This window comes from Asparagus officinalis, chromosome 4 (assembly GCF_001876935.1).
Source record: "Asparagus officinalis chromosome 4, Aspof.V1, whole genome shotgun sequence".
Classification (NCBI taxonomy): domain Eukaryota; kingdom Viridiplantae; phylum Streptophyta; class Magnoliopsida; order Asparagales; family Asparagaceae; genus Asparagus; species Asparagus officinalis.
Window position 1 is genome coordinate 113,428,410 of NC_033797.1, and position 15,205 is coordinate 113,443,614.

General features: G+C 37.6%; 1 protein-coding gene across 1 annotated transcript in view; it reads right to left on the reverse strand.

Annotated features, from left to right (window-relative positions):
• Positions 3,984 to 15,205, reverse strand: part of LOC109837984 (probable serine/threonine-protein kinase At1g54610) — a 27,443-nt gene continuing 16,221 nt past the window's right edge. Inside the window, 5 exon segments of the mRNA XM_020406387.1 lie at positions 3,984 to 4,398; positions 5,626 to 6,114; positions 9,641 to 9,740; positions 9,903 to 10,003; positions 11,905 to 12,132. Coding sequence (XP_020261976.1) covers positions 4,186 to 4,398; positions 5,626 to 6,114; positions 9,641 to 9,740; positions 9,903 to 10,003; positions 11,905 to 12,132 — 1,131 coding nt within the window. The 3' untranslated portion in view covers positions 3,984 to 4,185.

The window sequence follows — 15,205 nt, forward strand, 5'->3', positions numbered from 1 at the left end:
TTAGAATGAAATTACAAATGTATAAAATTGTACCCATTAATTGCTATCTATTTGGATTGACACATGTATAAAATTACAATATCCTGACATATAATGATGATCCATTAATCTATAAATGAGTTAGAATAAAATTGCAAATGTATAAAATTGTACCCATTAATTGCTATCTATTTGGATTGGTCGGGCAATGAGATCTTCTATGCCCGGCTTGTCTGCAATAACCACATCTATTTTTTTTGGGGCTCCTTCCCGGCCTTCATCCATCGTACCTTTTAAGCGTACTGATCGCGGGCGTCCGGCTTGTCTCTTATAGCTTGGAGGCACCACATGCGGCCCGTTATAGTGTGGCCAATAACGACTATCATGTACGGGGTGGAAACACTGTTTATATGCCTCTCTATAGTTGCTTGATTGATATCACTCAGAAGCGTATGTGTAATATGAAATATTTGCACCCCCCGATTGCTTGGACGTAACCGCTATAACATGTGAACAAGGCAATTTTTGCAATTCTGGTATGTTACAGGTGCATGTGCAATGTGCACCTCCCAAGTTAACGGTGTAATTGTGACCATGTTTGTCTGTAACCTCCCATTCATCTACAGCAAATCTAACAATCTTCGTGCCCCTCGCCTGCTTAACTCGAGCTCCTAAAATCGCCTCATTTTTTTGGTGTTAAGAACGAGGTCCACATTGCTCCATCCTCTCGCCGCTTGACAAAATAGTAATTGAGCCTGTAAAATGTCCTCACAACCAACGCCTGTATGGGCATTGCCCGAGCCCCCTTAAGTACCCCGTTGAAGCTTTCAGAACAATTGGTTGTCATCATGCAGAACCGATTCCCTCCATCTTTACTAAGTGCCCACCGGTCGACGTAATCAATGCCCAGACTACTCTCAATCCAATCATATGCAGCTTGAGATGTTGCCTTGATTTGATCCCGTATCCAATCATACACACATGTTTCGGGCGTACAACCCGCTTGCCACAGAAGGTTTTGTAAATAAATCTGACTAAAGCTCTTTTTGAAGTTAGCTCTAATGTGTCGTAAGCAATAGCGAGGATGGTGATGAGAGCCAAATCTCCTCCACAATGCTTTTGGAATACCTTTCATCCTATCAGATATGAAAGTAATTTTTCTAGGAGGCAACACATTAAAAATATATAATTGAATGCAAGAAAAAAACCACTCCCAATTTTCACTGTTCTCGACCTCCACAACGGCGAAGGCCAAAGGAAATAAGCCACCATCTGCATCAACTCCTGTAGCAACAAGCAGTACACCCTTGTATTTACCGTATAAGTGTGTGCCATCAATGCTAAGAATAGGCCGACAAAATTTAAACCCCTCAATCGAAGGCCCAAATACCCAAAAAACAGAGGTGAATTGATGAACTCCCGGATCGATCTCTTTGGTTATGAGTTTGTATTCAGATCCAGGATTGCTTCTTTTGATCGCATCAAGATATTGAGCTAGTGTCGCGTAAGACTTGTCTCAATCACCAAATATTTTTGTCATCGCAATTCTTCTTGCATTCCATGCTTTAATATACGAGATTTTAATGAATTTGGTATCAAGCACTTTCTCAATTATATTATCGGGCGTTAGATCAAGCTTCTTCCTTAATTTTGGCATAATCAACAGCGCTATGTAAGAGGCAGATGCACCACTATGATCTTGCTCTAATATTGGATTGACACATGTGTGAACACCGTAGTATTCACTGATCCTAAATTGAAAATTGTGTTTCTTTCCTGCAAATGCATATAACTTCCAAGGACATGAGTAATCAGCTTCATTTCCCTCGGTCAGACCTGTTCTTTGTGTGTTCATAAAACATATTGCATCATAACTTGTGCGATTGCTTTTAACTTGCTTGAACTTGAAATTCTTTTCGAAAGAGTATTCACGAATAGCATCAACCAACTGGTCCTTAGTCTCGAATAAATCACCAACTTTAAAGGGGGCGTCATCATCTCCTCTACGAGTTGAACTTTCACCGATGCACATATCTTTTACTGTGGAAGAACGAATCCACTCATCATCTTCAAACTCGTCGGGGGGTGGTTCTTCATACTCAACGTAGTCATTATTAACGTAAGCCTCATCAGGCCATTCCGGATTATCTTCGACATCTTGGGTAACAAATTGCATGCTATCAACTGGTGCACTATATTGTTCTTCACCTCCCGAGTCATTGCTTATTTCATCCTCTTCAATTGTTGCCCCACTTAACGGCCCCATATTTTCATAAGAGACTTCGTTATTCATGACATTTGACGTTCCACCGAATTGAGCCCGCTCCATTTCATTCGAAGAAGAAAGAAACTCATCGGAATTAACTCTCATATCTAACATGCGTGAGAATTCTCCTGGAAGTTTGAATATTTGGCACGAATTATGTGGCAACTTTTCAATAAACAATTCTACCGTTTGTTGCGACTTGCCCAATTTAAACATAATACTCATATGATAATCGTTCGAGATCTCCACTGCGGATGTTCTATCAATAGCTATGGGCCAATTGCATATAATTTTCAGTCGGTATTCTCGTGGGTCAATTTCCGTAACTCGGTGTAATTCCATAACCAAGTCGTAGTAACTATATGATTCCGAGATCATTAATGGCGTCGTTACCCCTCCGACGTACATTGGCATATTATTCATCCCATAATTAATTTGTCCACCATAAGAACAAGCAATAAAAATCATATTGCTCAACCTATTCAAAAGAAAATTATATCATTTAAATATAAAAAATTAAATTAATATGCAAATAATCTCATATAATTTCAACCAAAAACCCTAATTCCCAAATTGTAAATCCTAAACCCTAAAATTGAACAATTGAACATTCTATGCCCTAAAAGTTAATTACATCGATAACAATCATCATACAAACTCATTTCAGCGATAACTCTAGCCCACGAAATTCATTTATGAATGAAAACCCTAGAAATTTATTTTTAAGAAAAAATCCTACATTTCTACATGTTAAAAGAGGAGAGGAGTAGAAGAAATTACCTAAAAACGTTTAAGATAACTTTTGATTTGAATTTCCGCCGAAGAAACGAGTTCAAACTTGAGATCTGAAGCTTGGTTTTGGGTGAACGGACGGAAGAGAGAAGAGGGAGGTGGAGAAATGAGATGGGATCGGGGGAATTAGGTTGCGATGACTTTTATACGGTGGAGGGGGCCCAGAATAAGTAGTCGGGTTTCCCAAACCCGACTACTTTTTGCCTCGGCCTTGGCCTCTGCTTAATGGTCGGGGTTGGGACCCCGACCAATTCGAAATGAGCTTCGAATTGGTCGGGGTTCCCAACCCCGACGAATTCGTCCCTGACCAAACCCAGCGCTGGCTGGGCTCTGCTAAATGGTCAGGGTTGGGAACCCTCTATTACGAATTGGTCGGGGTTCCCAACCCCGACCATTTAGTTAAGCTCTTAGCGGGGGATGGACTAAACAGTCGGGGTTGGCAACCCCGACTGTTTACGAAGCCGATTAAAAATTAATCGACCCGCTTTCTCGCCACGACGCTGACGTGACGAGAAAACGGGTCGATTTCACTAAATAAAACGAGATAGGGTTGAATTCGGTAATTAAAATTTGAATCGGGTCTACAGTGAAAATTTCCTCAAACCTTTATCTTATGTTAACAACAAAGTCTTTTATCTCACTAGCAGCTTGAGCACTTCAGCATTGCTGAATTCAAAATGGTCAGTGATCGAATGAGATCACACAAATCTCAGATCGAACTACACCATTTTTATTAAATTCCTCAAATAGGAACTCAACAAATGATGCAGGCTTTTATTGCTAGATTGAAATATGTACATTTTAAGGAACCGATTTAAATATCAAATCTATAAATACATTTGAAGAGAAGAACGAAACTTCATGGAACAAACCAAATGGGAAGCATCACTTAAATTCTTGCCAAGTATCATATTGCCTCGTCAACTTTCTTTCGCACTTCGCTGTAGGTTTTCATTCAAACATCTTTGCCGTATTCAGTTTTCTTCTCGTGTTCCAAGTAATTTAACTTCACCAGACACATCCCTCCCATAAAGTTATAGACAGTTAAGAGGATGCAAAATTGATTTACAGATGTAACCTTTTCAAATTCCTATTCTCGACAAAGGTAGGATCGAGAAACTAAAAGTAGGGTTTGAAATTCTTTTTCCCTAGGCATCTGATTTTCCGTTTCTGCCCCTGAAGCGAAGAGCTTCGGAAAGGCCAGTTTCTCCATAGTTCTTGGTCCTGGCTTTGTCAAGCCGGGCTTTACGGACAGCCTGTTGGATCTGCCTCTCGTGCTCTTTGAGCATCTCATCGAGGTTACCTCCAGGAGGAATCAGCGGCCCAGAATAATGGATCCTATCCCGCTTAGCACCATACTCCTGCACCACAATTACACAATTAGAATAAGGGCCTCGACCAGTGTCATTGGGATGGGGGTGGGTTTTTTGGGTTAGTTGCGGATAGAACCCCTGCATTACCGCTGTTTTGAACTGACTACCCCTCTGGTTTTATTTTTTTCAGAAAGATCCCTTGAGCAAAAATTTTTGACGTCTTTTACATGGTGGGGGGGGGGGGTGGGACTTTTTATCAAATCACAGATTTTCTCTTAACAGGTAAATATGAGTTTTAAAAAAAGCCGAAACTTCAGGTGCCGCGTAGTTGCGAAAAAAAAAAAGAGAAGTCATGCAACAAACTCAAACTGCTAGAGGAATAGTAAGGCGTATATCCGGCAATCACTCCGTTTTCATTAGTGGGTGGTGGTGGTTTTCTCTTTTTTTGGTTGTTTTTTTTTTTTGGGGGGGGGGGGGGGGGGGGGGGGGGGGGGGGGGGGGGGGGGGTGGGGGGGGGGGGGGGGGGGGGGGGCTTTTTTGTTGTTTCTTTGGGCTGGGTTGAGGGGGGGTTTGGCTCTTCTGCAATCATTTCCTATCAAAACACAAACAAAACAACCTCTAAATAGGGGGAAAAACAAGCAATATGTAATGGAATGAACTAGTGTGTTTCCTATTTAAAATTATTTCGATCTAGGAAATTGAACATAGATTCACGTAATTTTTTTGTCCCTCTACAGAAGGAAATGACAATGAACATTTACTATGTCAGTAATATAAATGTACCTTAATTCCTACGTTTCTTGCTCCTCCTAGACATACGTTCATTTATCTGTAATTATTTGTTCCTTCTCTTATGTTTCCTCCATCCATTCCTTTCACATGTTTACTACTGAGGCTCGTAAAAATTCTGAACCAGGTTCATCATTCAAAATCATTTAATCAACATAAACCTTGAATTTTCACCCTCAGAATCCTTACCTTAAAACATGGAAAGCCGTCAGTCGTTAATTCTCACAATTTTCTGTTCATTTTTAAATCTGACTAATAAATGACAGCACACTTGATCTATCACTAAAAATTCCAAACCACTTCTCTTTCAGTACTTGAATCTTCATTTGTTACTCTTCGAGCATAATACAATATACTAAATCCTAGAAACAGTTATTCAAGCCTTCTCTTCTAGTACCTCATTGACTTATTTTATAACTGCAGCAGTGCTGCAGCCACCAAGATAGTGTTTAACTTACGAATAATAATCATAAACAAAAGACTTACTGCTGTGGTAGATTCCTTGCTTCCTATTCTTTCATTTCTCTTATGAGAAGATGAAGGTCTTTCAAGCAAGTGGTGAGTTGCAGAGGCATCAGGTACCTCAAGCTGGTATCTGGACCCAGATCTGTGTTCTGGCCAGTGCGGATGCTTAGGTCTCTCATTGTGGCCATCCAACTTAATGGAAGTGCTTCTGGCTGCTAACGGACCCGATAGATTAGAAAATCCCGCACCGTCGACTTGAGACATAAATGGTATCTGTGTCCTCAGATCCGGACGCTGCGAGCGTCCCAAAGTAGTGGATGAATGGAAAGGAACAGCCCGAGATTGATCATCCTTAACCTTATTAGTTCGTGAGGATACTGATACACCATGATGCATCAAACCGTTCCCTGCCTTTCCCCCTCCAGGGTCAATCCAGAAACCTATACCACCATTTTCTTGTGCATTGTATTTATCACTGATGGTCTTCGGATTTTCCTGCAGCCGTCGTCTCTGAAACAGAAAACAATCGTACTGATGTCTATGTGTGAATGATTAGATGATAGATACATCATCAAATATACGGAAAACAATATGTGTGAATGATTTCATGATAGATACATCATCAAATATACGGAAAACATGTGCAGATGAAATGAGTGCATTGACCTTGCGAATATATGTGTCTATGTGCTCACCTGCATAATTATATGATATGATCCATGACAATGATTTTTTAGCGTGATAAAGTGAATGGTCTTAATTTTTGTTATATCATGGATGTATAGATAATGCTATGGCTTGATACTATCACTATACGGAAAGAACAAGAATGGATACAGTGTATATCTATGAAATTGTGAAAGGATTAGCCACTTATATTTAGCATGTGCTGACCTCTGTTAGTGACAGGATTAGCCGACTTGAGACATACCCGTACAGGATTTCTGTGAAATACAAAGGATATGAGTCTGACACATCACAGCTTCACAACAGAAGTGGGGGCTACTTGGTTGTTTATATATGGTCACAGTACAACTAAGTTTCCAGTGAGGCCTAACTCACTAGTAAAGCCGGTGGATCGGTTATGGACCTATCTCTGATTTGTGCCCTTTGAATTCCTTGTGTGTTGTTGTCTGGCATCATATTTATAATGTCCAAGCAACATAGGTTGGGTTGTAGTACAAGTACAAGACGAGGCTACAACCTTTCGCCAAAAAGATTCAAGTTAAATTCAATTTGTTCAATTGCAGGCAAGCGATCCTGAAGTGAAATGCAGATCAATTCCTAGCATATATGTGACACAGAGATCCTGGTCAGAAATTGAAAACCAAAATGATTTTAGGCTAAGAGGAACTTCAGGGAACTAATGAGGAATGCATTATAATACTACACTCATAAGTTCCAGGCATGTCTCAACCAAAATACTGAGAAGAATTCTACACTGGAAGGATCCATCGACTCATTTTATTTTCAAATATAAAAAGAAAATGATAATAGTAGTAGTAGTACTAGTAGTAGTAGTAGTAGTAGTAGTAGTAAAGGAATGTCATGTAATACTGCTACTAATGAAGAACCTCAAAAACAGCAGTGGTAGTATATACCACTAAATCAGCATTGAGATTTGTTCCCAGCAATGCCTTGTGTTCTCTTGGTCCTTCTCGTCCAGAAGTTCCATTGCCTTTTATAGCTGCTGCCCTCTGCCTGTAATTAATCAATAAAATATGTAAAAGTGGATATATCATCTTCGTCCGAGTAATTTGTTAACACAAAATATTCAGGAATTTGCTACTTTTTTCTCAAAGGTGGAAAGAGGGGAAAAAAGATTCAGGATAAGTAATTTAACTCTATTAGAAAACAGATTACCTTCTAGCTTCTTCATCTCGAAGCTTGGCATCAAATTCCTTGCTTGGAGGATATTTAGGCAAAGTTGAAGGATCACAAGCCAAAGGCTTAATAGTAAAGAACTGCAAAGGATAATCATGATCATAAGTAAACATATGCAAACAATGGCTAGAATGGTTAAAATCAAGGTAGAGAGAAGTAACGGTAGACAAACATGACAATAATCTAATTAAATCAGATCTCCAAACGAAGGGAATCTTAAGTATTCTTAACTAAACAGTTAGTGCAGAACTAACAAAATAAGCCCCATATAGTAATAGGTAAAATATAGCTCTAGAAGTACACTAAGCATATTGTGTTAAATGAGTTGATACAACAGTTGAGGAATAATGACAAGCCAAAGAAGCGGAAAACATTAGCTTATAAGGCATATGCTATGGGAGAAACCCGACTGATCTAAAAGAAAATAGATGCATGGGACTTTACAGGTATTAGCATGTCAGGCATTTACCAGGTAGATACTATGCTTGCACTGTTCAGGTATTTCCAGAATACCAGACAAAAAGATAGCCAGTCTTAACATCTAATTCTGGACAATTTTCATTAGACAGTGGAGAACTAAAAATTTTACTATTACTTAGATGCATGACATGGTCATGTATCCAGTTTGGGAGAAGGGAAAGGAATAATACTCCGAAGGAACTTGTGATAAATCTGACATACAGTCATGCCCAAACGAAATATATTTGTAATAAGTATAAGATTATGATGATGCATTGTTTAATAAAAAAATCTACAGAAAAAGCTGCTTATATGGTTATCTTACAGTTTCCTTTCATTTATTCGAGCATGGATTGGTAATTAAGCGTTAATAGTAGACAATGGCATGTCAGGGGATAAATCCTTGTATCATTTCTGGAACATATAATAAATATTTCAGCATGTGGAAGTTGTAAGCAGGATGTGGCCCAAGGCTTTTGGGTCTTTTGACCTCTTGATGGCGCACTTGGCAATTGGTATTTGTGCTCATAGTTATATGCTTCCAATTTAGGCAGCGATTCTCCAAACAAAGCAACACCACTATCTCAGACAAACTATTCACACAATGTCTGATGCATGAAGATGTGGGCTAATTCTGCTTTCATCGTAAATGTAAACATGCTTCAACTAGCAATCTTGTGTATACAATCTAAAAGTCACCTAGAAAAATAGCTACTAGTATAAAACGCCAACCTCCGAACATCTTTCTGGAGAACAATAATTATAATAGCACAACATTGGGCATAACATAGAGATTGATGCTTGATGTATTGGCTTTCATTAGCCATGTCTCTGTCTGAAGCATGTCATCAGCTGCAGTTTCAAGTATGTTACTATCAGAATTGTGTTGGAATAATTATCTGAAACCACCATCAGGTCATAAATGGAAGAAATATAAACAAAGAGAGGATTGAATACATTCCTCAAGATTGCTTCTGAAGCTGTAAATATTATACACTGAAGTTTCTGCCAATATGTTCATAACAATCTGATGGAGATGAAAAAAATGTTGAAATGATGACATACTTCCTTCTCACGGGATCATATATTGACTCTTACCAACAAAATGAATTGTTACCTTGAAGTTTCAGAAGTTAGATTGAAATAATAAATACAGTCAATAGACTCCTGAAAGATTCTGCCAAAAAAATCTACCTGAAGAACTTTGAAAGTAAATCTAGGAAAAAAGGTCATCCTCTTCCAAAGAGGAAAGTGTCAACTAGGAACAGGGTATCAAGTAAATTCTAATCCAAGGGACCCTCACAACAACTGGGGGCTGATAGACCAAAGAGACGTGACTAAAGTGCAAGGTAGTAACTAAATATTTGAGTGTCTTATTTAAAACAACATTTAGAAATTTAGAACCTTTCAGGTAAATGGCATCAGTAACTACCTACAGAGTGTGTGTGTGTGTGTGTGTGTGTGTGTGTGTGTGTGTGTGTGCACGTGGGCTGCAACCAAAGCGAAGAGACCAAACTTACTTCACATTTCAGGGCAGAAGCTGCTGTTCCCCGAGCATCTGGCTCTATTGCAAGTAGTGTTTCTAAAAGAGCTACAGTTGTGGGAGCGAAATCTCTAAATGCCTCACCAAGCCGTCGTTGATAAGGATGTTGCGGCTTAAAAATGGTTGCATGTGGCAACTTTGATTATATACCACTAAATCAGCATTGAGATTTGTTCCCAGCAATGCCTTGTGTTCTCTTGGTCCTTCTCGTCCAGAAGTTCCATTGCCTTTTATAGCTGCTGCCCTCTGCCTGTAATTAATCAATAAAATATGTAAAAGTGGATATATCATCTTCGTCCGAGTAATTTGTTAACACAAAATATTCAGGAATTTGCTACTTTTTTCTCAAAGGTGGAAAGAGGGGAAAAAAGATTCAGGATAAGTAATTTAACTCTATTAGAAAACAGATTACCTTCTAGCTTCTTCATCTCGAAGCTTGGCATCAAATTCCTTGCTTGGAGGATATTTAGGCAAAGTTGAAGGATCACAAGCCAAAGGCTTAATAGTAAAGAACTGCAAAGGATAATCATGATCATAAGTAAACATATGCAAACAATGGCTAGAATGGTTAAAATCAAGGTAGAGAGAAGTAACGGTAGACAAACATGACAATAATCTAATTAAATCAGATCTCCAAACGAAGGGAATCTTAAGTATTCTTAACTAAACAGTTAGTGCAGAACTAACAAAATAAGCCCCATATAGTAATAGGTAAAATATAGCTCTAGAAGTACACTAAGCATATTGTGTTAAATGAGTTGATACAACAGTTGAGGAATAATGACAAGCCAAAGAAGCGGAAAACATTAGCTTATAAGGCATATGCTATGGGAGAAACCCGACTGATCTAAAAGAAAATAGATGCATGGGACTTTACAGGTATTAGCATGTCAGGCATTTACCAGGTAGATACTATGCTTGCACTGTTCAGGTATTTCCAGAATACCAGACAAAAAGATAGCCAGTCTTAACATCTAATTCTGGACAATTTTCATTAGACAGTGGAGAACTAAAAATTTTACTATTACTTAGATGCATGACATGGTCATGTATCCAGTTTGGGAGAAGGGAAAGGAATAATACTCCGAAGGAACTTGTGATAAATCTGACATACAGTCATGCCCAAACGAAATATATTTGTAATAAGTATAAGATTATGATGATGCATTGTTTAATAAAAAAATCTACAGAAAAAGCTGCTTATATGGTTATCTTACAGTTTCCTTTCATTTATTCGAGCATGGATTGGTAATTAAGCGTTAATAGTAGACAATGGCATGTCAGGGGATAAATCCTTGTATCATTTCTGGAACATATAATAAATATTTCAGCATGTGGAAGTTGTAAGCAGGATGTGGCCCAAGGCTTTTGGGTCTTTTGACCTCTTGATGGCGCACTTGGCAATTGGTATTTGTGCTCATAGTTATATGCTTCCAATTTAGGCAGCGATTCTCCAAACAAAGCAACACCACTATCTCAGACAAACTATTCACACAATGTCTGATGCATGAAGATGTGGGCTAATTCTGCTTTCATCGTAAATGTAAACATGCTTCAACTAGCAATCTTGTGTATACAATCTAAAAGTCACCTAGAAAAATAGCTACTAGTATAAAACGCCAACCTCCGAACATCTTTCTGGAGAACAATAATTATAATAGCACAACATTGGGCATAACATAGAGATTGATGCTTGATGTATTGGCTTTCATTAGCCATGTCTCTGTCTGAAGCATGTCATCAGCTGCAGTTTCAAGTATGTTACTATCAGAATTGTGTTGGAATAATTATCTGAAACCACCATCAGGTCATAAATGGAAGAAATATAAACAAAGAGAGGATTGAATACATTCCTCAAGATTGCTTCTGAAGCTGTAAATATTATACACTGAAGTTTCTGCCAATATGTTCATAACAATCTGATGGAGATGAAAAAAATGTTGAAATGATGACATACTTCCTTCTCACGGGATCATATATTGACTCTTACCAACAAAATGAATTGTTACCTTGAAGTTTCAGAAGTTAGATTGAAATAATAAATACAGTCAATAGACTCCTGAAAGATTCTGCCAAAAAAATCTACCTGAAGAACTTTGAAAGTAAATCTAGGAAAAAAGGTCATCCTCTTCCAAAGAGGAAAGTGTCAACTAGGAACAGGGTATCAAGTAAATTCTAATCCAAGGGACCCTCACAACAACTGGGGGCTGATAGACCAAAGAGACGTGACTAAAGTGCAAGGTAGTAACTAAATATTTGAGTGTCTTATTTAAAACAACATTTAGAAATTTAGAACCTTTCAGGTAAATGGCATCAGTAACTACCTACAGAGTGTGTGTGTGTGTGTGTGTGTGTGTGTGTGTGTGTGTGTGTGTGCACGTGGGCTGCAACCAAAGCGAAGAGACCAAACTTACTTCACATTTCAGGGCAGAAGCTGCTGTTCCCCGAGCATCTGGCTCTATTGCAAGTAGTGTTTCTAAAAGAGCTACAGTTGTGGGAGCGAAATCTCTAAATGCCTCACCAAGCCGTCGTTGATAAGGATGTTGCGGCTTAAAAATGGTTGCATGTGGCAACTTTGATTTAGACCAGAAGACTTCAGATGGTGACCCACAAAGCTTAAAAATTTTGTGCAGCTGTTCCACCTGCAAGACATTTTTTCACAAAAGTAACAAATCAGTCTATCACGGCAAACATAAAAAATGAAGTACCAACTTATATAGAAGTTTCTGTATTACAAAAAATGAGTATTTAAAAAGTAAAGAAAAGAAGAAGAGTTATCACATTTAGCACTTGATCTGATAGTTCTCTGATATTCTTTTCGAATGATAAAGAGAACTGTTTGACAAGAATTTGAACAATAGACATTTATGTCTGGTTAGGAACTACACATAAATAAAGACCTTGAATACTGGAATAAGTTCTAATTTGTGCTTCCTTTAAGTCTTAGGAACCACTTATCTACCCTTAAAAACTTACTGTCTTCTTTTTTCCTTGGCAACACATGAGGATTGCCAGGCCAAAGCCCGAGTTTGATCCCCGACCCTTATCAAGTAAAACCCGGGTGTGTGGGTCCCACCTCCTATTCCACCACTCCAGGTTAGCCATGCAGAATCGAAGCAGGGACTGAGGGTGTTGGCAATGTTACCACCGACTGCCTGGCAACCTGCGCTATGCGCAGTGGTTTACTGCTAGAATTGTTTGTGATGTGACATATGTGCCACAATCTGATTAGGAGACCAAAGGTTTGAAAAAAAAATAATGGAAAAGTTCACACTGATTGGGTAGAAAACATTATTGATAACCAGGATTAAGAAGATAAAGCTGTTGAAAAAAACCGAAGCACAAATAAAGCAACCAGACAAAACAAGATTTACGAGGTTCAGCCAATTGCTCTGGCCTAAGTCCTCGGATGGTGGAGAAATAGATTCATTATGAAAAAAAGAGTACAAATACAAATGATTCGATCTCTCTAATCCTCTCTTATCTCTCTTTTCTCTACTTTTCCCTTTTCTCTTTCTACGTCGCCACACTTCTTCACTCTCTCCTCACGCTTTCTCCAAACTAGCCAATAAACTCTTTATATAGGTATGCTCCTTGACTATTCCCCAAGGTTAATAAATTGCATAATTACTCTTGGCAATTTTCAATGGTTTCGCAGGCCTTCAATTTCCTAAAATATGCATCTTAATCTTTCAGTCAAAGTTGGAATCAAGGCACGAACACCAACAGAACAGTGCATGAGTATCAAGAATCTCTGCAAACAAACTGGTCTCCATAGTGTGAGCATCGAGGAAGCTCCAAAAATCAATTAGTCATATTTTTACAATTGTAATTATTCGGACATCAAACCCAAATGAGCCAATGGAATTCTACTATGGCGAGTGTGAGCAAATTACGAGTTATTTGCAATAATCTTTTGGGGCTGAAGAGAGTGGTAGATCTACTTTGAAATATGCAATTTAAGTTCATGCAACCAAGGAACAACCTTTTATATTCCCTTCGAAAAGAAGTGTCCAGAGAAAAAGCATAATATGATTATAGAAGAGCCACATTCATCTCTGAGGAGCCAAAGCTAACAAGAATCATTGTTCCGAATGCTAAGAGGGGTTAAAAGACGTTAACATATAGGATACTAAAGAACAAACAGAAGAATATAAACAATGTGCGTCATTCCAGGTGCAAGAGGATAGTGTATGGGTATAATTTGTAAACCAATCGTAAGTTACACCAAAGGGTCTAACGTGCAACTATTTTCCATATCTAAATTCTGACATGTAACAGACAGAAATGAGAAAAGGAAGTAAAATGGAGCAAATTAATATAGTAAAGACTAAAGATTGCTTTTCACCCATATATAACTGACTAGAATAGAATATTCATTTGGCCAGTTCTAAAAATTTGAACAAAGTCTTCATTGTTGTTTCAAGTTTAATAGATGGAAGAACCAAGTAGGAATGTAACACCCAAGTGTTAAAAAAAAAAAAAGCATATAGCTAACTTTGTAGCAAAACAATAGGGTTTGCGTTGAGTCACAAACACATTGGGTTTGCATTGAATTGAACGGTAATCAGAAAAAGATAATCAAAAGTAGCACACTATTTCATATATGTAATATACACTTTACATCTCTTATAGCATACACAAAGGAAATTTTAATTTTTTAAATGAGACAAATAAGTATTTGCCATCCTAGGGACTCACCTCCCTGCTAGTGTTATCAACCACTAAAATGGAAGTGCCTCCACGAACAACTTATCAAGTACGATGGAAATCCTAATATCCACCATTGAATCCCTTCAATTAGGGCATCTAAGCCTTTTAAGGTCATCGATAAATCTAGGACATATCTTTGAAATAGACCACTTCTAAATTAGCAAAATAGACCGAAAAATATTTAATTAGCAAAATAGGCCTAAAAAAACTTAATTAGCAAAATAGATCAACTTTTAGTCAAAGTTGACCTATTTTGCTAATTAAATATTATATATATATATATATAATATTCAGCTCGTCATGGAAATTTTTTTATTTTGTGAGTGTACACTATTATCTTTTATTATATTTTTTCTTATTTGAAGTTAATTTTGGTCTCCCTTTGCATGCATAAAATTTAACTGTAGTTATAATTTCAAAATATAGTAATGAACAATGGAAATTCATTTTATTAAACTATACATTTGTTTACTACAACACAACACTTTCTAAAGAACAATGCACAACTAAATTTACTCCAAGTCTGTTTTTAGAAACTTAATTTTTACAATTAAATAGAAAATTATAATTGCATCAAATGTAACTTTTTCACAATTTATATATATAATCATGTTTATAATTTTTATGAAAAAAATAGTTGTGAAATTGATAAAATTTTAAAATAGACCAAATTTGACACTTAATTAGCAAAATAGACCAACTTTTAGCAAAAATGGTCTATTTTGCTAATTAAATACTTTTTCGGTCTATTTTGCTTTATGTTTTAAAAGTAGTCTTTTTCAAAGATTTGTCCTAAATCAAACTCTGTTTATTTTGGAGGGAACGACTAGCACTTTGGTCGAATACAAGCATATCACCCCTTTGGCTTCGAAGACTACTGATTGTCATAACATCTTCCCTCTCACTAATTTGTCTCTGTCATATTTGTACTTCTCTTCACTTCCCTGTCTAATAGTAAATAATAGTATATCACTCCCTCCTTCCACCATTCCCTCCCCTCCA